This window comes from Gopherus evgoodei, chromosome 3 (genome assembly GCF_007399415.2).
Source record: "Gopherus evgoodei ecotype Sinaloan lineage chromosome 3, rGopEvg1_v1.p, whole genome shotgun sequence".
Classification (NCBI taxonomy): Eukaryota; Metazoa; Chordata; order Testudines; family Testudinidae; genus Gopherus; species Gopherus evgoodei.
The window spans coordinates 133,686,248-133,713,853 of NC_044324.1; the positions used below are offsets into that span (position 1 = coordinate 133,686,248).

General features: G+C 42.2%; 1 protein-coding gene across 2 annotated transcripts in view; it reads right to left on the reverse strand.

Moving 5' to 3' along the window:
* Nucleotides 1-27,606, reverse strand: part of PRKN (parkin RBR E3 ubiquitin protein ligase) — a 1,222,813-nt gene that overhangs the window by 919,967 nt on the left and 275,240 nt on the right. For both annotated transcript variants that reach the window (XM_030556702.1, XM_030556701.1), the window contains one exon: nt 23,709-23,872. In XM_030556702.1, the coding sequence (XP_030412562.1) occupies nt 23,709-23,872 (164 nt within the window). The remainder of the gene's footprint in view (nt 1-23,708; nt 23,873-27,606) is intronic.

A 27,606-nucleotide genomic window follows, 5' to 3' on the forward strand; every position in this document is an offset into this window, starting at 1 on the left:
GAGTAGCTGTGGATATTCTGGGTCCTTTCCCAAAAAAGACACCCAGAGGAAAGGAGTACGTACTGACTTTCGTGGACTTTGCTACCCGACGGCCGGAAGCAGTAGCTCTAGGCAATACCAGGGCTAACTCTCTGTGCCTGGCCCTAACAGACATTTTTGCCAGGGTCGGTTGGCCCTCCGACATCCTTACAGATTCAGGATCTAATTTCCTGGCAGGGACCATGCAAAAACTGTGGGAAACTCATGGGGTGAACCACTTGGTTGCCATCCCGTACCACCATCAAACCAATGGCCTGGTCGAAAGGTTTAATGGAACTTTGGGGGCCATGATATGTAAATTCGTCAACGAATACTCCAATAATTGGGACCTAGTGTTGCAGCAGTTGCTGTTTGCCTACAGGGCTGTACCACATCCCAGTTTAGGGTTTTCACCGTTTGAATTTGTGTATGGTCACGAGGTTAAGGGACCATTACAGTTGGTGAAGCAGCAATGAGAGGGGTTTACACCTTCTCCAGGAACTAACATTCTGGACTTGGTAAGCAACCTACAAAACACTCTCCGACACTCTTTAGCCCTTGCTAGAGAAAACCTAAAGGATGCTCAGGAAGAGCAAAAGGCCTGGTATGACAGACATGCCAGAGAACGTTCCTTCAAGGTAGGAGACCAGGTTATGGTCTTGAAGGCGCAACGGGCCCATAAGATGGAAGCATCATGGGAAGGGCCATTCACGGTCCAAGAGCGCCTGGGAACTGTGAACTACCTCATAGCATTTCCCAATTCCTCACTGAAGCCCAGAGTGTACCATGTTAATTCTCTCAAGCCTTTCTATTCCAGAGACTTACAGGTTTGTCAGTTTACAGTCCAGGGAGATGATGCTGAGTGGCCTGAAGGTGTCTACTATGACGGGAAAAAAGACGGTGGCGTGGAAGAGCTGAACCTCTCAATCACCCTGGAACGTCTGCAGTGGCGACAAATCAAGGAGCTGTGCACTAGCTTCGCCCCATTGTTCTCAGCCACCCCAGGACGGACTGAACGGGCATACCACTCCATTGACACAGGTAATGCTCACCCCATTAGAACCCCACCCTACCGGGTATCTCCTCATGCCCAAGCTGCTATAGAATGGGAGATCCAGAACATGCTGCAGATGGGTATAATCCGCTCATCTACCAGTGCATGGGCATCTCCAGTGGTTCTGGTACCCAAACCAGATGGGGAAATACGCTTTTGCGTGGACTACCATAAGCTAAATGCTGTAACTCGTCCGGACAACTATCCAATGCCACGCACCGATGAGCTATTGGAGAAGTTGGGACGTGCCCAGTTCATCTCTACAATAGACTTAACCAAGGGGTACTGGCAAGTACCGCCAGATGAACCTGCCAAGGAAAGGTCAGCATTCGTCACCCATGCGGGGGTGCATGAATTTAATGTCCTTCCTTTCGGCCTTCGAAATGCACCCGCCACCTTCCAGAGGCTGGTAGACGGTCTACTAGCTGGACTGGGAGAATTTGCAGTTGCCTACCTCGATGATGTGGCCATTTTTTCAGACTCCTGGCTCGAACACCTACTACACCTGGAAAAGGTCTTTGAGCGCATCAGGCAGGCAGGACTAACTGTTAAGGCCAAAAAGTGTCAAATAGGCCAAAACAGAGTGACTTACCTGGGGCACCAGGTGGGTCGAGGAACCATAAACCCCCTACAGGCCAAGGTGGATGCTATCCAAAAGTGGCCTGTCCCAAGGTCAAAGAAACAGGTCCAATCCTTCTTAGGCTCGGCCGGGTACTACAGGTGATTTGTACCACACTACAGCCAAATCGCTGCCCCACTGACCGACCTGACCAAAAAGACCCAGCCAAATGCAGTTAACTGGACTGATGAGTGTCAAAAGGCCTTTACCCAACTTAAGGCAACGCTTATGTCTGACCCTGAGCTCAGGGCCCCGGATTTTGACAAACCATTCCTAGTAACCACGGATGCATCTGAGTGTGGTATAGGAGCAGTTCTCATGCAGGAAGCAACGGATCACAACTTCCATCCTGTCGTGTTTCTCAGCAAGAAACTGTCTGAGAGGGAAACTCACTGGTCAGTCAGTGAAAAGGAATGCTACACCATTGTGTACGCCCTGGAAAAGCTACGCCCATATGTTTGGGGACGGCGGTTCCAACTACAAACTGACCATGCTGCGCTAAAGTGGCTTCATACTGCCAATGGGAACAACAAGAAACTTCTTCGTTGGAGTTTAGCTCTCCAAGATTTTGATATTGAAATTCGGCACATCTCAGGAGCTTCTAACAAAGTAGCGGATGCACTCCCCCGTGAGAGTTTCCCAGAATCCAGTAGTGAAAAAGTGTTCTTAAAATGTAGAAGTCTGTTAGTTATATACTTAGTGGTATATGTAAAGATGCATGTGTTGTATTAATCTGTTTATTTTAAAGTTCTAGGAGGACATCGCCACCAGTGAGCTTCCCCACTGTCTGCAATTTGGGGGGCGTGTCATAAACAGATAGCTAAGGGTTAACGTCTCTTTCACCTGGAAAGAAGTATCTGAAGCACCTGACCAGAGGACCAATCAGGAAACAGGATTTTTTCAACTCTGGGTGGAGGGAAGTTTGTGTGTGAGTCCTTTGTTCTTGGGTCTTCTGCCTGTATGCTCTCTCATCTATGAGAGGATTTCTATTTCCTGCTTTCTAATCTTCTGTTTCCAAGTTGTGAGTACAGAGTTCATAAAAATAATAAGGGTTATTGTTTTTTTTCTTTTGTATTTACATGTCTATAGTTGCTGGAGTGCTTTGAATTGTATTCTTTTTGAATAAGGCTGTTTATTCAATATTCTTTTAAGCAAATGACCCTGTATTTGTCACCTTAATACAGAGAGACCATTTTTATGTATTTTTCTTTCTTTTTATATAAAGCTTTCTTTTTAAGACCTGTTGGAGTTTTTCTTTAGGGGCGAACTCCAGAGAATTGAGTCTGTACTCACCAGGGAATTGGTGGGAGGAAGAAGTCAGGGGGAAATCTGTGTGTGTTAGATTTACTAGCCTGACTTTGCATTCCCTCTGGGTGAAGAGGGAAGTGCTTGTGTTTCCAGGACTGGAAATAGAGAGGGTGGACTCCCTCTGTTTAGATTCATGGAGTTTGCTTCTGTGTATCTCTCCAGGAACACTTGGAGGGGGGAAGGGAAAAGGTTTATTTCCCTTTGTTGTGAGACTCAAGGGATTTGTGTCTTGGGGTCCCCAGGGAAGGTTTTTGGGGGGACCAGAGTGCCCCAAAACACTCTAATTTTTTGGGTGGTGGCAGTTTTACCGGGTCCAAGCTGGTAACTAAGCTTGGAGTTTTTCATGCTAACCCCCATATTTTGGACGCTAAGGTCCAAATCTGGGACTAGGTTATGATAGTAATATATTAAGGACATGCCACAAAACTTTTCTGCAGTGGGACCTCATATACTGTTCTTAGTATATCCCCTTTGAATTGCCAACATGGCAAAGGAAAAGTAGCATTTCAAAAGGAGCTGAAAAATGCCACCCCTCAGAGATTGCAGAAGTAGACAGTACTGAAGTGATTAATAGGGCTGAAAAGCAAACCTCATCCCTTTAAACACCAGAGCTTGCAAACACTATATCTACAGCAGGACAATTTTGCAGAACCCTAGTTCAGTTCCTCTGGTGTTAGCAACATTGGAAGTCCTAGTGTTGACAGTCCTCTGTTTGGCATGGAGTTAAAATTGCTGGTGACCATCTAACTGGAAGCCACTGAGTGCCCTGCATTTGTGTTTTCTGAATGGCTGCTATGCAACTCTACTGCCAGCAAAGTCCAATTTTTAGTTTTCAATATAAATATACATTGTACCAAATTGTCTTACAAGAGGATAGTGCATCTCTTAACACAGTGAAACAGCACACAATCTGAATTTTTCTATCTTTAAAAATGAAAAAAATGCATCCTTTCAAAACCTGTATTAAATGTATTTATTAATGGCAATTCTCCAATATTTTTCCATAGCCCACCTTGGTACTACAAAGTCAATCCTTCTTTTTAACAGGAAAATAACATTTCTGAGACTTTTGAATCGTGTCAGGAGATAAGTTTCAGAGTAGCAGCTGTGTGGACCTAATCACATCAGCCACACTATCAGAGGCTCGTTCACCTGCACATCTACCAATGTGATATATGCTATCATGTGCCAGCAATGCCCCTCTGCCATGTACATTGGCCAAACTGGACAGTCTCTACGTAAAAGAATAAATGGACACAAATCTGACGTCAAGAATTATAACCTTCAAAAATCAGTTGGAGAACACTTCAGTCTCCCTGGCCACTCGATTACAGACATAAAAGTCGCAATATTACATCAAAAAAACTTCAAAAGCAGACTCCAATGAGAGACTGCTGAATTGGAATTAATTTTCAAATTGGACACCATTAAATTAGGCTTGAATAAAGACTGGGAGTGGATGGGCCATTACACAAAGTAAAACTATTTCCCCATGCTTACTCCCCACCCCTACCCCCCCGTTCCCTCACATCTCCTTGTCAATTGCTGGAAATGGGCCATTTTCATTACCACTACAAACAGTTCTTTTTCTCTCCTGCTGATAATAGCTCACCTTAACTGATCACTCTCCTTATAGTGTGTATGGTAACACCCATTGTTTCATGATCTCCTTATAGTGTGTATGGTAACACCCATTGTTACATGCATCTGATGAATGGGCTGTAGCCCACGAAAGCTTTTGCTCAAATAAATTTGTCAGTCTCTAAGGTGCCACAAGTACTCCTGTTCTTTTTGCGGATACAGACTAACACGGCTGCTACTCTTGAAACAAGTAATTCACAGTCTCTTTTACAACTGACTCATATACACAAAGAGACACAAGCAAATTAAATCCTGTGGCTTCCTGAGATATGAACTCATTCTGAGTTAGACTCATAGATTCATAGGTCAGAAGGGACCAATATGATCATCTGGTCTGATCTCCTGCACAAGGCAGGCCACAGAACCCCACCCATCCAATTTTATAACAACCCCTAACCCAGGACCGAGTTATTGAAATCCTCAAAATTGGTTTGAAGACCTCAAGCTGCAGAGAATCCACCAGCAAGTGACCCGTGCCCCACGCTGCAGGGGAAGGCGAAAAACCTCCAGGGCCCCTGCCAATCCGCCCTGGAGGAAAATTCCTTCCCGACCCCAAATATGGCGATCAGCTAAACCCTGAGCATGTGGGCAAGACTCACCAGCCAGCACCCAAGAAGGAATTCTCTGCAGTAACTCAGGTCCCATCCCATCCAACATCTCCCCGCAGACCACTGAGCAGACCTATCTGGTGGTAATCCAAGATCAATTGCCCAAATTAACGATCCTATCATAACATCCCCTCCATATACTTATCAAGCTTTGTCTTAAAGCCAGAAAAGTCTTTTGCCCCTACTACTTCCCTCGGAAGGCTGTTCCAGAACTTCACTCCCCTAATGGTCAGAAACCTTCGTCTAATTTCAAGTCTAAACTTCCTAATATCCAATTTATACCCATTCGTCCTCGTGCCTACATTAGTACTAAACTTAAATAATTCCTCTCCCTCCCTAATGTTAACCCCCCTGATATATTTATATAGAGCAAGCATATCCCCCCGTAGCCTTCTTTTGGCCAGGCTAAACAAGCCAAGCTCTTTGAGTCTCCTTTCATAAGGCAGTTTTTCCATTCCTTGGATCATCCCTTGTAGCCCGTCTCTGAACCTGTTCCAGTTTGAATTCATCCTTCTTGAACATGGGACACCAGAACTGCACACAGTATTCCAGATGAGGTCTCACCAACGCCTTATATAACGGTACTAACACCTCCTTATCCTTGCAGGAAATACCCCGCCTGATGCATCCCAAAATCGCATTTGCTTTTTTAACAGCCGTATCACATTGGCGACTCATAGTCATCCTGCTATCAACCAGTACCCCAAGGTCCTTCTCCTCCTCCGTCGCTTCCAACTGATGCGCCCCCAACGTATATCCAAAATTCTTATTATTAATTCCTAAGTGCATGACCTTGCACTTTTCACTATTGTATTTCATCCTATTTCTATAACTCCAGTTTACAAGGTGGTTCAGATCTTCCTGAATAGTATCCCTGTCCTTCTCCGTGTTAGCAATACCCTCCAGCTTTGTGTCATCCGCAAACTTTATTAGCACATTCCGGCTCTTTGTGCCAAGGTCAGTAATAAAAAGGTTAAATAAGATCGGTCCCAAAACCGATCCTTGAGGGACTCCACTAGTGACTTCCTTCCAGCCTGACAGTTCACCTTTCAATACGACCCGCTGGAGTCTCACCTTTAACCAGTTCCTTATCCACCTTACAACTTTCATATTCATCCCCATCTTTTCCAATTTAACTAACAGTTCCCCATGCGGAACCGTGTCGAACGCCTTACTGAAATCTAGGTAAATTATATCTACCGCATTTCCTTTATCTAAGTAATCCGTCACCTTCTCAAAGAAGGAGATCAGATTGGTTTGACACGATCTACCTTTAGTAAATCCGTGTTGCAATTCGTCCCAATTACCATTGACCTCTATGTCCTTAACTACTCTCTCCCTTAAAATTTTTTCCAAGACCTTACATACTACAGACGTCAAGCTAACAGGCCTATAATTACCCGGATCACTTTTATTCCCTTTCTTAAAAATAGGAACTACATTAGCAATCCTCCAGTCATACAGCACAACCCCCGAGTTTATCGATAGCTTAAAAATTCTCGCTAACGGGCTCGCAATTTCACGCGCCAGTTCCTTTAATATCCTCAGATGGAGATTGTCCGGGCCCTCCGACTTCGTCCCATTGAGCTGTTCAAGTACGGCCTCTACCTCAGTTGCGGTAATATCCACTTCCATATCCACATTCCCGTTTATCATCCCTCCATCATCGCTAGATTCCTCACTAGTCTTATTAAAAACTGAGGCAAAGTACTTGTTTAGCTGTTGGGCCATGCCTAGGTTATCCTTAACCTCCATTCCATCCTCAGTGTATAGCGGCCCCACTTCTTCTTTCTTTGTTTTCTTCTTATTTATGTGGCTGTAGAACCTTTTACTATTGGTTTTGATTCCCTTTGCAAGGTCCAGTTCAATGCGGCTTTTAGCCTTCCTCACTTTATCCCTACATGTTCTGACCTCACCAAGGTAGCTTTCATTACTGATCCTGCCTTTCTTCCACTCCCTGTAAGCTTTCTGCTTTTGTCTAATCCCCTCTCTGAGTTGCTTGCTCATCCAGTTTGGCCTACAACTCCTGCCCATGTTTTTTTTTCCCCTTTCTTGGGATGCAGGCTTCCGACAGTCTCCGCAGCTGCGACTTAAAGTAATTCCAGGCCTCCTCCGCATTTAAATCCACTAATTCCTCCGTCCAATCCACTTCCCTAACTAATTTCCTTAACTCTTTAAAATTAGCCCTCGAGAAGTCGAAAACCCTAATCCCAGATCTACATTTGTTTATCCTTCCATCTAGTTTGAACTGAATCAGCTCATGATCACTCGAACCAAGGTTGTCCCCTACCACCATCTCGTCTACGAGGTCCTCACTGCTCACCAACACTAAATCTAAAATGGCATCCCCTCTCGTAGGTACTTCAACTACTTGATGAAGAAATCCATCCGCTATCACATCCAGGAAAATCTGACCCCTATTATTCTTGCAAGCACTCGTCCTCCAGTCTATATCTGGGAAGTTGAAGTCGCCCATAATCACACATTTCCCCTTTGTGTTTACTTCATTAAAGACATTAAAGAGGTCTCTATCCATATCCCAATCAGATCCCGGCGGTCTATAGCACACCCCAAGCACTATCTCAGGGGAAGCTCTAGTTGCTTTTTTACCCAGTGTGATTTTTGCCCAGACAGACTCTGTCTTATCCATTCCATCGCTTCTTATTTCGCTACAGTTAATATCATCATTGATGTACAAGGCTACTCCACCACCTTTGCCTTTCTTCCTGTCTTTTCTAAACAGCACATAGCCTTCAATACCCGTGCTCCAGTCATGAGTACTATTCCACCAGGTTTCGGTTATCCCTATAATATCCGGTTTCACTTCCTGCACCAGTAACTCCAGTTCCTCCATCTTGTTACCTAGGCTCCTTGCATCAGTGTACAGACCTTTTAATTTTCGGCGTTTGGCGTCAGTGACATTCTTTCCCCCGTTGTGCAGAGACCTTCTACCACCAGCATCACCCGTTACTCTGGTTACTACTCCACTATTCCTCCTTGGATCAATTCTTGGGACCGCAAGGGTATCCCCTCTCACTTTGTTTACTTCCCTCTCCAGGTTATATTCCGGCGTAGAGATCTCCCGAACATCTCCCAACCATCTCCCCCAACTTCCTAGTTTAAAGCTCTCTTGATGAGGTCAGCGAGCCTCCATCCTAGAATTCTATTTCCCTCCTTGCTTAGATGAAGTCCATCCTGAGCGAACAGTCGTCTATCCGTAAACGCTTCCCAGTGACCGTACATCCCAAAGCCCTCCTTATAACACCACTCCCTGAGCCATCTGTTGATCGCCATAATCTTGTCACTCCTTCGTCGCCCCGCTCTAGGAACTGGCAGAATCCCACTGAAGATTACCTGAGCCTCGATTTCTTTGAGCGTCTTCCCCAGTCTGGCATAGTCCTCCTTGATACAGTCCAGCGAGTAACTAGCCGTATCATTCGTTCCCACATGAAGGATAATCAACAGATTCTTTCCCACTCCCGCTAAGATCGTATTCAGCCTCAGGTCCACATCCTGTATCTTAGCCCCTGGCAGACAGCACACCCTTCTGTTCTCCCGATCAGGTCTAGTTACAGGCCTGTCTACTCTTCTCAGTAAAGAGTCTCCAATCACGTAGACTTGCCTTTTCCTGGCGACAGTGTGATTCTCTGGTCTATCCCCCCACCAGCTTGCCGCAAGTCCTCTCGATTTGTATTCGCCCTTACAATCTTCCTAGGGCTCATACTTGGTGTCGCCTCCATTGACTCCTCCCCTCCTTCTGCAGGACTAGCTGCTCGCCTCTTCTTCCTCGCCCTTTCTCCTTCAGCAGCCTGCTGAGCTCCATCTTCATTTTCCAACTCAGCAAACCTGTTCCTGAGTTCTATTTCTCCATCGCTGGCCCGTCTTTTCCTCTGCCTGGTTCTCCTAGTCACATGCTTCCACCGTCCACTTTGCTCACCCAGCAGCCCCTCCTCAGAGTCCTTTGGCCCTGCTTCTATCCACTCGCCTGAGCTTGTCCCCTGTGCCTCATCATGTCTGTGTTCCATCAACTGCTCAAATCCCCTTCTAAACTCAGCCAGAGTTTCCACTTGCATCTCCAGTCCCCTTACCTTTTCCTCCAGCAGCTCTATCAGGCGGCACTTCATGCAGATGAAACTCCTTTCAGGTGCCCCCTCTAGGACCATATACATGCCGCAGCTACCGCATCCATTCATCCTCAGTGTGTCTGCACCTGCTACCTCCGCCTCCATCATACCGTTCCAACTCTGTGCCTGGCAATCCACGCCTCACACCGCACCGCAGGCCACCAACAAGCGCTGGGCTGCTGGCAGACCCCCGCCTCTTCCCTAGTCTGCCTTCCTGGTTTCTCTGCCTTGGTCTCCCCTGCAACCTCCCCCTGGAAACTCCCACTGAAACTCCCCTGTTAGCCGCTGCAGCTGACTGTGCCGCTGCCTGAGTGCCTGGCTCCTTATATAGGACCCCTAATCAGGTAAGCCCCGCCCCCAACTCAGGGCTCAGCCTCGCTCCCAGCACACAGCCCCTAGCAGCCTGCACACACACTCACTCACACACAAACTCCACAATACAATCCACAAACCACAAAAACCTGCTCCTCCAACAGCACTCCCACTGAAACTCCCGTTAGCCGCTCTGTTCGCCGCCTCCTGTGCCGCTGCAGCTGACTTCCTCCATTCATTTCTGGAGACTGACACTTAAATGCTCACCAGTCACTAATGAATCAATCCTTCAGAAAAAGAAGGAGAATGAACTTTAATTTGCATTCACTTAAATAAATGAGATCTGCAATGAGTTCCACAGCAAGTGAAAGTTTCTGGAGATGCTGCTTTTATTATCTCTGAAGTGATAAAGGATGACATTTACAGAATGGTCCTCTCATACACAAGTGTACAAATCATTGCAGGCATATGCAGAGGGCACTAACCAATTTATGTGTTACTGCATTCTGCTTCTACACTCTCCTGAAGAATTAAATGTATAGTATGCACACAAAGCCAAATGCTTGCAAATACAAGTTTTGTGTGACTAAATAGGTGCATGAGCGTATTTTGAAAACTGGACCCACCACCTCAGTTTAACTTCTCTGTGTCTTCTTTCAATAAGACATTTGGAGCACAAAAGAAAGCTGAGTGCAATAGTGAAATACGTTGCCTAATTCTTCATATACACCTCCCTTAATTATATAGTATTAATTTGCAAGATAATTCTGAGCATATTTAAGTTTTTTTTTTAATTGTATTGCTGCTATGTTGGTGAATGAGATCCATTCAAGAAAGCGCTCAAGTTTGAAAAATGAACTGGAATATTTCCCAATTTGGTTCTCTAGGTGATAATGTCGTTTGGATTTTTGCAAATCTTCTGCTTATTTACTTTCTTAGAAAGATGCATTCATTAAAGTTCCATTCCATTTAATAACAGAGAAGCATCGCCACTTTGTAAAGAAAGATTTCAAAACTCACTTGACAGCTCACATAGTGGGTCACAATTACCCTACTGTCCCTTTTGATTGGGCCTCTGCAACCTGTCACATCTCTTTGTAATTTGATGATATGCTCATCTCTTGGCTCCTTGAACTGTGGGGTTTCTATTCATTATCTTATATTTTCCTCAAGTCACCTTGCATTACAAGTTATATTAATGTACTGCAGACTTGCAGTTCAACAGGTCACCAGAAGTTTTTTTAAAAAGAATTTTGAACCACTCATGTACAATTTGAATTTTGTTTAAAACAAAAAAGATTTAAACACATCATCTTCAGTGGTCCCTGCGCTCATCTGCTTCCACAATCCTAATCCTCCGACCTCTCTGATGTTCACTCAGCTTTTGTTGTTGCTTCTTCAACCATCTCAAACATATCTTACCCTACAGCTGTTCTCTGGCTGCCCTGTCCTCACACAGCTTCCTAGATGCTTCTTGAGCTCTATTCATGATAATTGCTCTTCTGGCTGCCCACCTACCCTCCCTGACATTCAAACAGCCCTGTCCAAGTGCCTTGCCAACTAGCTTTCTTCACTGTGACAATTTACACTAGCTGAGGATCTGCTACAGAGAGAACAAGAAAATCTATTGGGATAGAGGGAGTATATAGATATACAAGCCGTGAAATCCTGGCCCCACTGAAGTCAATGGCAATAATCCCATTGATTTACTTGGCTATTATTTCACCCAGAGGGGGAAATGTACTCAATCTGATTCAGACACGAAAAGAAGTTCAGAATATGAAGGTTACTTTCCTGTAATAAGGGTTCTTTGAAAGGGACTCTGCATAGTCCAACTCATGGGATGCGCTGACTGGTGCAGCCTGAACAGCAGAAATCTAACTAGCAGTACCACTGGAGTGCTCATGCACCTCCTTTGCCCCTCCCCTCAGTGAATATTTAACATTCGAATGTGAGGATATAAAAGGGATGTGACAATCGAGCTGCTTCAGCTCCTTCCCTCATAACCCTTTTTCGAGGTAGTGGGGAAAGGTGGGCCAGGTGTGTGAACGTACAGAGTCCATATGAAAGAGCCCTGGTTGCAGATAGAAAAAAAGAGGGTTACTTTTCTTTTTCTTTTTTTTTGAGTGTCCTCTGCATAGTCCCACTCATGAGACAGATTAACAAACAGTACTCTTATCCGAAGAGTAAGATAACTGAGTCCTATCTGAATATGGACTGCAGAACTACCTTGCCAAATTTGCTATCAGATCTAGATTCCAAATTTAACAAATAGTGTTAGTAAAAGTATGGATTGAACTCCACATTGTTGCTCTACATATCTCTATTAGAGGAATGTGTCTAGAAAAAGCCATAAAGGCTGTCTTCGATCTAGCTGAAAGTGTTTTAATTTCCTGAGGAAGGGATAAATATCATCAATTTATAAGCTTCTTGAATACAAATTTAACCCATCTTGAAAGCATTTTCACAGAAATAGCTTTACCCTTATTCCTCTTTTCACATATAATAAACAATTCTGGAGACTCTCTAAATAATTTAGCCCCATCTAAACAAAAGGCTAACACCCTTCTAACATCCAGTGAGTGGGAAAGTCTACACTACACAATTAAGTTGACCTAAGTTATGTCAATGTACAGCCACCACAATAATTAAATGGCTTTTGCATGTACATACTATGCTACTTGTGTCGGTGGTGCATGTCCTCACCAGGAGCGTTTGCACTAATTTAACTTGCACTATGGGGCATTGTGGGATGGCTTCTGAAAGACAGCATCAGTTGATGTAAGCAATGCAGTGTCTACACTGACACTGCACTGACTTAACTACAACAACCTAAGCGCTATGCCTCTTATGCAGTGTAGTGGGAGAGTTACATCAGTAGGAACTACATTTTACTGTAGATACTTGCAGAGTTAGTTTGACATAAGCTGCCTTACATCAACCTAACGCTAGTGCAGTCCAGGGCTATGTAAGTTAGCTTATCCATCTCAAGTATGAGGCTCGGGAAAGAACATTAGTAAAATAATAGACTGGTTAAAAAAAAATCTGAGGCCATCTTTGATGAAAACCTTGGATGTGTATGGAAAATTGCTTTATCTTTATGAAAAACAGTAAATGGTGGCTCAGACATTAACACATGTAATTCACTTATACACCCTGCTGATGTGATAGCTCTCTAAAAACAGTCTTAATAGACAAATATAACAATGTATAATTTCCCAAAGGTTCAAAGGGAGGTTTCATCAATTGTGAAAGCACTATGGTCAAATCCCAAAATAGCACAGGGTGTCCTTTTGGAGAATAAAAATTATTAAGACCTTTTAAGAACCCTTTCACTACATCATAAGTAAATACTGATTTACCGCCCACAGATACATGGTATGCTGATATGTCTGAGAGGTGAACCCTCACTGAAGATAGTCAAAGACTCATTCTCTTAAGATACAATAAATATTCTAATAGATAATTAATAGGCACTGTATATGGCTCTATATCATACATGGAAATCCACCATAAACATCCTTTTCATTTATGATTAACAAATTATAACTGGGTTCAAAAAAGAATTAGATAAATTCATGGAGGATAGGTCCATCAATGGCTATTAGCCAAGATGATCAGGGATGCAACCCCATGCTTTGAGTGTTCCTAAGCCTCTGACTGCCAGATGCTGGGACTGGATGACAGTGGATAGATCACATGATAATTGCCCTGTTCTGTTCATTCCCTCTGAAGCATCTGGCATTGGCCACTGTCTGAAGACAGGATACTGGGCCAGATGGATCATTGGTCTGACCCAGTATGGCCATTCTTATGCTCATATTATCATGAGGACTCTTTCCTTGAATTGAGCAGTATATTTTGCACCTCTAATGAACAAGACTTTTCTATAATTCCAAAGTCTTATTCCTCATGCCGTTAGATAAAGAGACTGAGGATCGGGGTGATAGACCATCCCTTATTGTTCCGTCAACAAGTCTGGTTCTAATGGTTGAGGTTTGATTAACCCTCTGGATAGGTGAATTAAGTCCAGGTACCACTGATGTCTGACCCAAACTGGTGCTATCAGGGCCAGCTCCAGGGTTTTTGCTGCCCCAAGCAGCAAAAAGAAAAAAAAAGCGGCAATCACGATCTGCAGCTCTACCACCGCTACTTCAGTCTTCGGCGACAATTGGACAGCTGGTCCTTCGCTCCAAGAGGGAGTGAGGGACCTGCCCCCAAATTGCCGCTGAAGACCCAGACGTGCTCCCCCTCACCATTGGCCACCCCAAGCAGCTGCTTGCTGGGCTGGTGCCTGGAGCTGGCCCTGGGTGCTATTAAAATTACCTTGACTTTGTCTTGCATTATTTTGTTTATCTCTCTTTGAATGAGGAAAATGCATACATTAAGCCTTGATCCCAATTTATTAGAAACACATCTGATATTGAGTCCTTGATTGACACTGAGTTATCACATCTTTATCTTTCCCCACACCATCGGTTCCTTAGCTTTTGCTTTTGGAACTGGCTCATAGAATCTGACATAACTGGATTTGAAGAAGAATGTCTTCTGATTCTGCCACAAGAAAATGTACCCAGGATACCCTCTTACCCTCTGGTCAAAAGTATCTTGCTCTCACTGACTGGCTGCTTGCAAAGAGGCTGACACTGATAAGGACTGAGCATTCATGCTCACCATAACAACGGTGTGCTTTTGTAGTAGAATGGCTCTGGAAACAGAGTCCGAAACCACAACAGTTTTCCTCTTTGAATCCTTCCTACTTAGAGACTATGTATTGAGGTAGAAGGTTTGTCCTTCTTCCCTCCAGACTCAGAGCTGATGCTGGTCTCTGAGATGTGTTCAGACCCTGTTCTTGCTCGGTTCTTGGTAGTTTTCCTGACAGCACTTATTGTAATAAAGCTGTCTGTTCCATCGTTCCTTTTTCGCTCATGTTGTAAAAGTTGAGCAAATCAAGCATTTTGAAGGTGACTGTCCCTCGCTCAAACATGTCAGGTTGGCATGTGTGTCAGATGCTGGAAAACTGTCACACATAACACAAATATTTTAAAAAATGAGCTTTTTATTCTTCAGCTCCACCCTCTCCAAACCAAAGATTTGCAGCTATCTAACAAACTACTAACTAATTCTAACTATAAAATTATTAACTAGCTAACAAGCTATGGATCTAGGAGCTCTGGATGAAGAGAGACAAATGCACATCTGCTTTATGCTGCTCATTACTGATTCTTTATTAAAGTTCGCATTAGTGCCATTTTTGGGTCTCTACATTTATGAGAAAACTCCTGGGAATGGTAAATGATTACGAAGGGATCTCAAAAGTTGATGGAGGAATTATATACCGTTTTTGTTTTCATAACTCCCTCTAAAATAATTGGCTTCCCCAAATCCTGCTCAACGTTAGTTCCTTTCAAGTGACCTCTGCTGTCATAATGCAACATCTCTGTTCTCTTGATCTATTTTTTTCCAGCAAGGCTGCTCCTAACAAGAATACTTCTGAGCTTCCTTGTGTGTGTAAATTTGTCTGTAATGGAAACTTTGTAATCAGCCAGGACCCACTTAAGCTTCCAATAGAGATTTTCAATTAAAGTGAATGAGGAAGCTCTTATTTAAAAAACTAAACAGATCAAGCACTCAAATCATTTATCGACTATATGTGTGTATAAGCTTAAAAATTACAAATAAGCACATGGCAAAGCAAAATATTCTGGACTGTCACAAGCTGTAAAAATTTGAATAATTCAATTTTTTTAAAAAAAGATCACAGAATCATACAGAAATATCAGCAAGAGAATAAGATAAGTTAATAAATTTCCCCATTGGTGTGAGAGTGTTCCCTACAGTACAGTTTTAGTGTAGTGGTAAAGGATCCCAGGCTTTGAGGTTTCCACCACTTCCCTTGAGTATAAAATCCTCAGACAAAAATTTCTCACTGCTAAGAACATTTGATGGATATTAAATCCCAATTTTCTCTTTCATAATTTCATCTGTATACTATCTGTGTACCATATTAAATATATCTTCTCCATCTTTGGTGTTAGTATTATCCAACTATTTGTCAACTGTTATGCTCCCACTTCAGTCATCACTTAACCAAATACACATTTTTAGTTCTTCCAACCCCATAATGGTTGTGTGTGTGTGTGTGCGTAAGACACCAATTCACCTTTTATTTTCTGTTTATGAGGTGCCCAAATATATGTACTAGTGCAGGATTAACTCCCAGAGCTATTTAGAGAGGAATTTACCTTCCTGCTTCATAAGGTGATGAGTCTGGGAATGCAGCCCAAACTGCGCTGTTTTTTTTTCTGCTGTCATATCACATTACAAACTTATAGAATTTGATGTCCACTCTCTTATCACAGATTGCAGGAATCGCTAGAGCCTAGGATCAATAAGCAAGAGTCAGGGTCAGAGTCAGGCTGGGGTCTGAGACCAGAGATCAAAGATAGTGCCAAGCTGGAATCAGAAGGAAACAGTCAGGGTCAGAGCCAGGCTAGGGTCAGAGACTGGAAATCAGAAGGCAAGGTGTGGTCAGGAGTCACAACAAACCAGAAGTCTGTATGGTTGCCCAGACAACTTCCTAGGACACCTTCCAGGGTTAAATAGTGAGGTTGGCCACTCTGAACCCTTTGGGTAATACTTCCCGCAATGCCTAATTGCCACAATATTCTCTGGATGTGGCTGTGCATGCCCGCTCAGTGGCAATATCAGCTGTCCGAGGCTCTGCAGGCCTAGGTTCTAGTCCATGGATCCTTACATTACTCCCTTTTCAGTGCACTCTTCCTTTGGGTGGCACCAGCCTTGGTTTGTCTGAGTGGTCTCGATGAAACCTTTTTACAAGATCAAGGGCATGGGCATGGCCAGCAAGCTCCCAGAAGCGCTCTTCAGGACTATAATCCTCTAAATCAGTTAGGTAGTACAGTCTCCCCCTCTGCAGTTTAGAGTCAAAGACAGTGCAGTCTCCTTGGACCTGGACAAGCGGGGGTCTGTTGGGATCGGTCGGGTAAGGGATCCTCTGTGTAAGTCTTCCAAAGGGATACATGGAAAACAGAATGTATCATAAGGGATCAAGGGAGCTGCAATTTCAAGGTGACAGGGTTGATTTGGTAACCAATATGGAATGGCCCAAGGAACTGGTGGTCTAGCTTGTGGGACAACCTGTTCATATGGAGGTACTTTATTGCGAGCTGGACCTTTTTGCCCATGATGAGAGGTGGGCCTTCCTGGTGTTGACAATCAGCATACTGCTTTTAGTCCTTTTTCATATCTTCAAGGTGGTCCTTAAGCTCCTGATAGATATGATGAATTAATTGGATTCAGAGGCTGCTGACAAGCCTGGGTGGAAGTGAGGGTGGAACATGTAATGTGCAAAGAAGTGACTCTGTCCTATGGAAGTGTGATTGTCATTGTCGTATGCAAACTCAGTATATGGAAGGAGAGAGAACCGGTTATCTTGATGATAGTTGAAAAAGAACCTTAGGTATTGCTCTAATATTTACTTCACCTTTTCTGTATGGTGGTGGTACACGGAGGAGGTAAAAGAGTGAATGTCCATTAATCAGAGTGTTTCACACCAAAATTAAGAGACAAACTGTGGTCCTCTGCCCGAGGTGATAGAGTGTGAAAACCCATGAAGATGGATATTATGCACCACTAGGAGTTGAGCCACTGGCACGTGGTCACAGAAGATGAAGTCTGCCATTTCAGTCAGTTGGTCTATGTATGGTAATCAGAGTCAGGGAGTCCCACTATGAAACCCATGGTGATTGAGGCCCAGGGTCTAAGTGGAGTTTCCAGTGGTACTAGGGTGCCAAGGGGCTTAGTTTGGGGAGCCTTGGTGAATGCATACAGGTTACAAGAGTCGATGTAGTTCCAGACTTCAGTTAGCATACAGGACCACCAGAAGAAACAGGAAGCTGTGTGGTAAGTCTTAAGGTGGCTAGAATGACCTGCCAACAGAGTGTCATGGCAGAGATGGAGCACTTCTAGCCAGGGGAACCCCAGTGGAACATATGTGTGCCTACTGAGGTATGTGATCCTATTTTGTGTGGAGCATTGCATTTCGGTTCAGACTCTCATTTGCTCAGGCTGTTCCATCATCTTCTGGATGAACAGATCACCCCACAAAGGTGATCAGATTAGATCAATCAGGCCTTGGTGTATTATGGCACTAAGGAAGTTGTCACGTTTTAGGAGACAGGGTGGTTCTTGGTTAAGCTCTTTGCACTCCTGGTAATATTTGACCTTTCAGGATAAGTCATCAGCTTTCCCATTCCTGGTTCCCAGGTGACAGGTGATGATGAAATCGGACCACAAGAAGAATACTACTTACCTGAGCTGTCTTTGGTTCAAGGCTCGAGCCTTATGCAGATATTCAAAGTTCTTATGGTCAGAAAAGACTTGCACTGAGTGTTGGGTTCCCTCAAGGTGATGGTGCCACTCTTCAAAGGCTGATTTAGTTGTGAGCATTTATTTATGTAATATGTCATAACTCCATTTGGTGGGGTGAGTTTTTGGGAGTAATAGGTGCAGGGCTGAAACACTTACTGTGGACATGCCTTTAACAGCATATGGCCCCACTGGAGGTATCAGCAGCCAATATGAATACCTGGACCAGGTCTGGATGTACTAGAATGGGATGGTGGTGAAAGCAGACTTAAGCTGTTCATAGCATGATGAGCTTCGGCAGCCAAACAAATGTGGTAACCTTCTAGAGGAGGTTTGTCATGGGACCTATTTACTCTGAAAAGCCTGAAATGAACCATTGGTAAAAACTCACAAAGCCCAGGAAGAACTGTAACTTCTCTGGATGGTCTCTGCCTTCTGGGGATCCGTCTTAATGTCCACAGAGCAAGGGATATTACCCAAAAATTCTGTGGAGGATTGATGAAAAACATTTCAACAATTTATGTAGTCTTTCCAAGATGTAATGAACATGGTAACAATGCTGCTCAGAATTATCTGAAAACACAAGTATACCATCGAGATACATGACTACATACTGGTCCAAGATGTTGCTAAATACATTGTTCATGAAGTGTTGAAAGGTTACAGGAGTGTTGGTCAGACCAAATGGCATTAGTAAATATTTGAAGTGCCCATAGCTGGTTTGAAAGGTAATCTTCCCTTCGTTTCCTGCCCTCATGTGCACTAGGTTGTAAGCCTCCAAAAGGTCCACTTTGATGAAAATTCTGGCTGACCGCACACAATCTAGTAAGCCTAAGGCTAGCGTCAGGGGATTTAGCTGGATGTTGTTAGCTAGATGCAACAGTGCTGATTTGATAAGATGCTCACTTTTTATCTTCATAAAAAGTTTCAAGCACATGATATGCAAACTGAGGTCCACTATTGTGAGCTGTGTTGGCAGGCTCTGATGGCTAAGTATTTTACACAACAGTACTGGATGATGCTTAGAATAGACCCAGTTGATCCCTGTGATGACCTTTAATATCTAATATTCTGAAACTGCATGACATTTCGCAACAAAAACATATTATTTCCAAGCTACTGTGAAACTATGTCCTGCTGACACTGTTTTACAGCATTAACTTAACACCTCTACTTCCCCTTTCTCTCTTTTTATATACAATACAATCATCCGTGTTGCCATTCCAGTTATGACACACTTTCCACTAGTTTTCGGTTATGCCCACCAGTTCACAAACCATCATTTAGTAACACTTCTAGACCCTCTTTGTTTCCCAGAATCCTTGCATTTATGTATAGATTAATACTGTATGTTAATATACTTATTCTTTGCTTTCTATTTGAGAGCACTGCATCTTGTTTCATTGTGTATGTTAAAACAGCAGAGATGACACTTCGTAGTGGAAAGGACACTGGACTATCCCCAGCTCTGCCACTGACCTTGAGCTGTATGACCTTGAGCAAGTGACTTTGCCTTTCTATGCCTGTTTCACAACCCATCATTAGTTTCTCTTGTCCATTTAGATTGTAAGATTAGAGAATTTCTGTTACTATGTGTATGCACAGGCCTATACACAATGGGGATCTGATCTCAGTTGAGGGAAAGGGTCTAGACACTATAAATAATAATGCCAGATAGGGAGGAACACTTTTGCCCAATTCAAACTTTCTCATTTCCAGTTTAGCTTGACGTTCGCTTGATAAATTCTACATATTTTGAATTCAGAAAAGTTGCTAACCAATCTGCTGAAATGGAGATTATAAATTCTAAACAGTCACCTCTCATCACAACTTTCCAATCTTCCATGAATCCAAAACCATCCTTTCTATTTCTTTGGTGCATCCAGTAGCAGTCTATCCCTTCCTTCTCTCATGCTTAGAATAAAAAGGATATCATATTACCCCATCTTCTGTGTTTTTATCAGCACTCTGAAACAATTCCTGTTTTTGATGAATACTTTTTCAGTGCTGTCATTAGTTCCCATGAGGACTAGAATCCATAAGAACTCCTTCAACATTTTTCAAGCTAATCAGTCACTTATTGTGACATAATTTGCTGTGCTGCCAGAAGGCATCTGACTGTCCCACTTCCTTCATATGATCCCCAGATTTTTAAGCCCCATTCCTCACTCTGTGGTCACCAGTCAGGATTACTTCCTTTTGTATAATAGCTCTGGTTTCACTAATTGCCTGTTAATAACTGGCTGAGTGCTTAGTAGTCCGCTTCTGCTCTCTTTTGTTGAGGACAATATACCTATAGCAGGTACTAAAATTAAGTGTCTCCATACATATTTCTATCCTGCCCTTCCTGCATCTTGGATTTTTTTTTATGTCACGTTCCTCAATCTTCCATATACTGTCTCGATCTGCCATTTCCCTCCTTATGATAATTTCCCTTCTGTCTCCATTCAGTGCCTTCATTTCTCTCTTACACACCTCAGCTACCATTCCAGCTCCTCCTTCTCCCTCTTCAGAAAAAAAAAGGAGTATACTTCATACATATACAGCCTTCATAGTCTCCATTCATAAAGTGGACAATTGCTCATGTTCCACATCAGCCACCTTGCAGCCTTCCCAATCTGAAATGTTTGTTCCTTAGTTAGAACCTGCTAGGATCAGAGCACTCTATCACCACATCTTGGCAGACTTCCTTTCACTGTTAAGGTACCTTTTAAAAAGTTGTCTTTATTACCACCTACCCCCATTAGTTGCTGCCTCAGTTTGGCAATCAGCAATGAACTCCCACTCAGATCAAACTCCCTTTTGGTTTGGACTCATCTCTGTTGTCCTTCTTTCAACGCTGTGAGCAGAGCTTCTGTGTGTTCCATGATTCCTTGATATACTCAACTCTTTCCGCAGAATCTAAGCTCTCATTTAAAAAAACCGTTTCTACTCCTTACGGTCGCAAAACAAACACATCATCCTTAAAATCTTCAGCTGAGTATAAACCAATGTTACATTGTTTTCATGAGTCTGCCTGAAATAATAACTCCAAGAGACACATGAATTGACCCATTAATCTCAATAGAACATTAATGCTGAAACTGAGCATGTGGGTGCAGGTCACTTGCCAGAATTATTTGGATACATCATACTTAATGATTTCCCCAGCATTGTGCAATCCCTGGGCGTTGGTTTATATCGGTCCCTCTTATTCTCTGCCTATGCCACGTAATAGTCTAGTCTCATAATATTTTGGGGTCATTTCAATTGTTTGGTTTAGCGTGTGGGTGCTGGGTGGTGTTGGTGGCCTGTGATGTTCAGGTCAGACTAGAAGATTGAGCAATCCCTTTTGGCCTCAAACTCTGACTATGAACTGCCAATTGGTTCCTTCCCAGCTACCAAAACCTCTAGTTTCAGCCCTGAAAACTAAATTTAATTTGGTATCAAGATAAATAACACAGTTGCTACCATGCTGATGTATTAATCATTAGAATTCACTAAATACTAGAAGTTTGGAATGTACCTGAAACTGTTGAACTTCCCATCTGCTACAGAAGCCAGAGGCCTTGCCAAAGAGTTTTGGTCCAGCTTTACTGAGCAATACATTTACCCCTTAACTATGACCAGCACCTCAAATGTCACCTTGAAACACATTCCAAAAACCAGTCCTTATGGCCAGTCTGCCTTGCACTTAAATAGATTCACGTGGGGAGGCAGGGATAGAGCTCCCACTTTAACCCTTGCATGGCCCATGTAAGGGTCAGGCCAAATTTCAATACCTGTGCTCAGAGGCATGCAGGAGTTAATCCATACCACCCATAATAGGATGTGGAAAAGCTGAAAGGAATGGAGCTGGGGTATGATATTGGATGTTCAGACTGTGCACTTCCAGGAACTTGAGGAGGCATTCTACCTTCCTGAGACACCTCCCTGTGATTCTCTTGAAGTGATGTGATTGCACATCTCCCCTTGGTGTGTCTGTGCTTATTGTAAATAACTTTAAAACTGCCTTAAAATTAACCCGACTGAAGGCATCTCATTGTAAATAAACCTGAGTTGGCAGGTCTGAATGTCTGAAAATCAATTCTTCCTTTATTCATCTAAGTTATAGGTTTTGTGTTTTACCCTGCAAAAAGCTGGGTTACAGATTCTCTGAGTAAAGTTAGACCCCAGTAACAGATTTTGTGTTTCATCCCGAAACAATCTGACAACACCACTATAATCTCAAGCACTTCAGCATGTGCAGGAAGGTTTAGAAGCTTCTGAAAGTGTAACACAGAATCCTAAACATAGGAACTGGCTTTTCAATTCACCTTAAAAACATTTTTGGCCCCATATATTTTCTTTAGTAAAATCAAATCACCTAAAAGCAAAGCATAGCAGTTTATGCATGATGACTATGTGCATCAACACTATCAGCAGGAGATGCACTGGAGAATGACAACAGCAATTTGCATTCTCTAGTTTATTTTGTGTGCCCAAACTCCCTAAAGCATTTTGCAAAGCAATAAATATCATGCCCATGAAGATATAGTGATAGGATGTCAATATCATAGTGACTCTCTGCAACCAGATACAACAGCCATTCTGTGCACTGCTATGTCCCCCACACAGCTGAAAACACAAGTGCCAATTAATCTGTGTTCGTTAAAATAGAAAGGGTTGTGCCTGTGGGGGATAGTTTATGTAGTCCCGTGAACCGCTATAGAATGAACCTCATTGTTCTTTGATGTCACTGCCAGGATAGTACTTCTAACAACTCAGCAATCTCTAGTTTTGTATTGGGAGGAAATATATTATTTCCAGATTTCTCCAATGTCTTAAACCTATGTTCTTATGCTTCCCCTAGCAAATGCTACTATCTCCACAAATATCAGTCATAGGAAGAAAGAGATGCTGACAAAAGAGATTGGCAGTACTGGTAACAGCGGTAAGAGGTGATCAGGAAAAAAAATTGTCTTGTTACTTGTCCTGCTATGCTCTTTTTTCCCTCTCCATTCACTCTTAATTTAATTTTTATCAGTTAATCAGGAGGAAATGAAATTCAAATATGAACTCAACCACTTATAAATCTTTCTTCCCCCCACTAGTCTTTCAAACTACAGGTTTGTGAGTTCAGTGCTTTTTGGGGAAACCTCACTGGAAACTGTGAACAGGCCTTCAAATACTACCTCCATCAGCGTGCACACGCACACACAGACAGCAGCAGCCTTACAACTATCCTCCAGGGGTCACAATTGGGTTACAAATTCTGCACAACATGATGACTGAGCAGCCTGATTTGGAACAATTTATTCACATTCATTCAGCTTCATTAAGATTCAAATGGAATAAGTAAGGTAGAAACTGAGCAGATACAGAAATTGTGCATAGCTTGCGCCTGTAGTCAGTAAACATTTATTCACTAAGCACAGCTCTCTTTTGCTCTCTCTCTCTCTCATATTCCTTCTCTCTCCCCATCCTTCCTGCTTGCTGTTTTAATGCATAATTAAGAAGGTCAGAATTAATGAAGCAGTGTGGAGTAAAGTTCAAGGAATCCCCAGGCACTATTTATTCTATCAGATCTCAGTCATGAATGTCAGACCGGCAGCACTGGAGACAGAAGCAGTTGAGCTGGCAGCATCCCAAAAACAAAACTACCAAGGGAGACTTACCTGCAGTGTCAAGTCATTCCTAAGCTCCTTCCCTGCAAAAATCACACGCAACTGGTCAGCTGGAACTCCCTGTCGCTTAGCAACCACCTCCTTGAGCTGGAAGATGCTGGTGTCTGAATCAACCTCCACTGGGAAACCATGGCTGGAGTTGAACCTGACGAACACTGACCAAAACATTTTAGAAAGTGAGCATTTATCAAGTCAGATCTATTTTAAAATGGTATAAGAGGAGGTTTTCTGATCCCTGGACTATTGACATAATGGTACAGTAAAATTTTAGTATTTTTTTTTATTTTAAAGAGAAACTCTCAATGTTGTAATTTATCATTTTGAAAGGATTCTTAAGGGATTTCCTAGCATATAATAGTCAGTGACCAATAAACAAAAAGTGTATGTTCCCCCCGACAGCAATATAAAATTACAGTGAGCATACAGAAACAACAAACAGTCTTAACTAGGCAAGATTCTGAATAATCACTAATTGATACACTCGATTTTCAATTCAGTCTTAACCTTGGCAGACATATATGCACTTTGTGTCCCATGTGTTCTTCTCCCACTGGATATAACAAACAAACACAGGGAATACAGATGCTTGTTAGAACAAGGATGCATTGAACAGTATAAGAACAGATAGTTCCCTGCAGTAAAACATAGTCATACAGACTGGCCTCCCACAGATATAATTCTACAGAAAATATTGATGGAAGGGAAATAATCTGCTAGATGAAATGTTTGAGTGTTTTCTGTACCAGTATGGTCTTTTTCAGAGTTCACTAAAATACCTGTAATACATAACTCCAGTACATATTGCTTCAATGCAGAAAATTATCAACACACTCGCCATGTCATTTTTAGAGATACAGCAACTGGCTTATACATTCAGAGAAGCCTGGAAAACAAGCTCATGAGTTTACTGCCATTCAGCTGGTGGGACTGCTTTTCATAATGAGTCTGAATGTGCCCATTAGGCTCACAGTGAGGAAAGAGACTAAAAAATCCACTATATAGAAAAACCTCATTATAACCGCATCACTCACTGAGACTGTATGAAAAGCAGAGACATATCCTGGTGAGTTACTTCAACCAATAGGTTTCATAGACAGGAAACAGAGAATTAGTAAAACCAATATAAAACAAGAAATTATCTGAATAGCAGACATCTGCTACTGTAACGATGGGGCATTGGTTGCAACTGATGTTCCATTATAAGAGTTTATTTTGATTCCCAGTCTAATTTTTTAGTTGGAGAAGCTGTTGGTTTGAATTTTTGACAAATGGCAGAAGTATGGGATCAGAAATGTTTAAATAGCTAGCATAGCTATGGTTTTCACAATAGAAAAAAAAGTCTTCATGATTTTTCTGCCACTTAATGTATGTCTGACCACTTCATTATCGTAGAAGTTTGAAAATTAATACCTGAGAGCATTTGATTGTTTTAGCTGATTTCAGAATTTGATAAATATTTACATTTTCCAGAACTTTGCAGTGGATGTATGATGGTGATGCTGTTGTATAGTATGTATTGTGATTTCCATCTAAAGTTTTAGATGACAAAACTTTTTACCTCTAAAATTCTAGATAACAATTAAAGTTTTAGAACTTGGAAAAATTTGTCTTTATGTACCCAATCACAATATAGGACTTCAAAATACAGTCAATAGGAACACAGCACACATGTCCTTTAGAGCACTATGTGGCTTCTTGAACTATATCCTCATTGATGCTTTTTCAGTTTCTATGATGGAAGGTGTCCTGGTAATGATTGTGAAGTTTACAGAACATTCTTGGATCAGAATGTCAAAAAATCTATGCAACTGAAATGTAATTTTGCAGATGTGCCATGTGATTTGGAAGAGTAATGGAGGAAAGATATGGCAAGAGTGAATTCCAATTATCTGGAATTGAAGACCTCATGTCTTCTTAGAAAAAAACAAAACAAAAGAAACTTATAATGATCCACTACATAGCAAATGATCTTGGCAAATAAAAGGAGTTGTAGTTAATTCAACTTATCCCAGAGGATATACCTATTAACTTATTTTTTAAAAACTTGTATAATGAACCAGGCCTTACAAGAACTTGAACCTGGCTCTCTCACACCCAAGGTGAGTTTCCCACTGCTCTAAAGAGACAGTCAATCTCTCCTGTTGAAGAGATTCCATTTTGTGTAAATAATTCAATATTTACTGGGCCAGAAGGAAAGACTGACTATATAGACTGATGGTTAGGGCACTCATGTGAGATGTCACAGACCCAGATTCAAGTTCCTGTGTCTCCTACACCACAGCTGAATGCACTAACCACCAGGTTCTAAATCAATCCCTCTTTCTTGGTGCATATTTTTCAAAGTAGCACAGCTCCAACAGAAGAGACTCAGAGCAGTCCAGCTCAGAATAGCTAACAGCTGGTTGGTAGGGCACTCACCTGAGCTGTGGGAAGTCATGAACAAGTCCCTGGTCTAAATGAGGAAAAGCAGGGACTTACAGCTGGCTCTCCCTCATGAGTGCCAAAATCACTTGACAACTGCATGTTCTGGGTCCCCTTCCTCTCTCTCTTCTGGACCAGAGATTCCATCCTGGACTTTAGGAACCTTTCCTAATGAAAATTTCATTAAAACTGATACATTTCTGCAAAAAGTTTCAGTTTATTAAAAAAAAATTCAGATCAGCTCTAGCCCTAAGGCACTTGCCAAGGCAATACAACGAGCCAATAAAGATTTTGGACTAGAATTCAGGTGTTCTGCCTCCAGGGCCCCTTCTCAAACTCCTAGTCAATCCTCCCTCATTTCATTTTTATGGATGCCAATACTTGTCTTATGAGAAGAGAACAAATTAAGACATGTGTCCACATTCTCAATGCAATGTAATTGACAACAGAGAAGGGCTTGATGGCAAAAATGCTAAAACAATAACTGGAGTAATATTTAAGTGAATTATCAAGCATAGCTCATTTTCTAGAGACTCTACTAATCCAACACACATACTGTAGGCATGATGGATGTTAACTACCAGGAAACCAGAAATTTCCCTTCCTTCTCTTCCAGAAGCCAAAGTATCTCCATGCCAAGGTTTAAGAATGTGGAAGTACCCACATTCTAACCACAAGAAAATATTTGAGTGGCCCATGAATACACTGTATTTTCGTTTTGCAATTAAAATATATCTAATCCCTCATAATCACAAATAGTTAAACTGAGAAAAGTGCTTAGCCAGCAAATTATTTGTTGGAAAGCACTAGTCCACAATGACTTCATCAGAAATCGTGGAGTACATTTTAATATAAATTTATTGATGGCATCTTTGTTCATTCACAAAAAAAGCCTATTAAGACTTAAATCAGATGCTTCACCCAGGCTGAAAAAGAACACAATTTTGTCAACATAATATTTTAAGCTTTCTTTTTTGGAAAGAGATGATTAATATTGTTTGACTGATAGCCAAATCCTAAATCATCAGTATTCAGTGGATACTCTTTTAAAAGTGCACAGGTAATTCCAGTTACATTAATGAGAGGTACACAGATACATTAAAGAGACCCCTTACAGTGAACAAGTGCTTTGAAAACCCTTATAATTTAAGGTTTGTCTCCTGAACTGGTTTGATCAAACTTTGTTGATACTGTAAACAATTTTTCAAAGGCACACAGGGCCAGATTTGTAAAGGTTTTTAGGTACCTAAAGAAGTAGAGAGGCACCTAGTGAGATTTTTGAAAGCACCTCATTGCCTAACTTCCCTTGCTTTCAATAAGAGTTAGGTACCTAGGTGCTGGGAAAAATCCCATTAGGTGTCTGTCTACATCTTTAGAAGCCTAAAATACCTTTACAGATCTGGCCTCAAGTTCTTAAGTTCTAAACATTGAAAGAACCCTTACGTATCAAAAGGCAAAATGTCAGAAA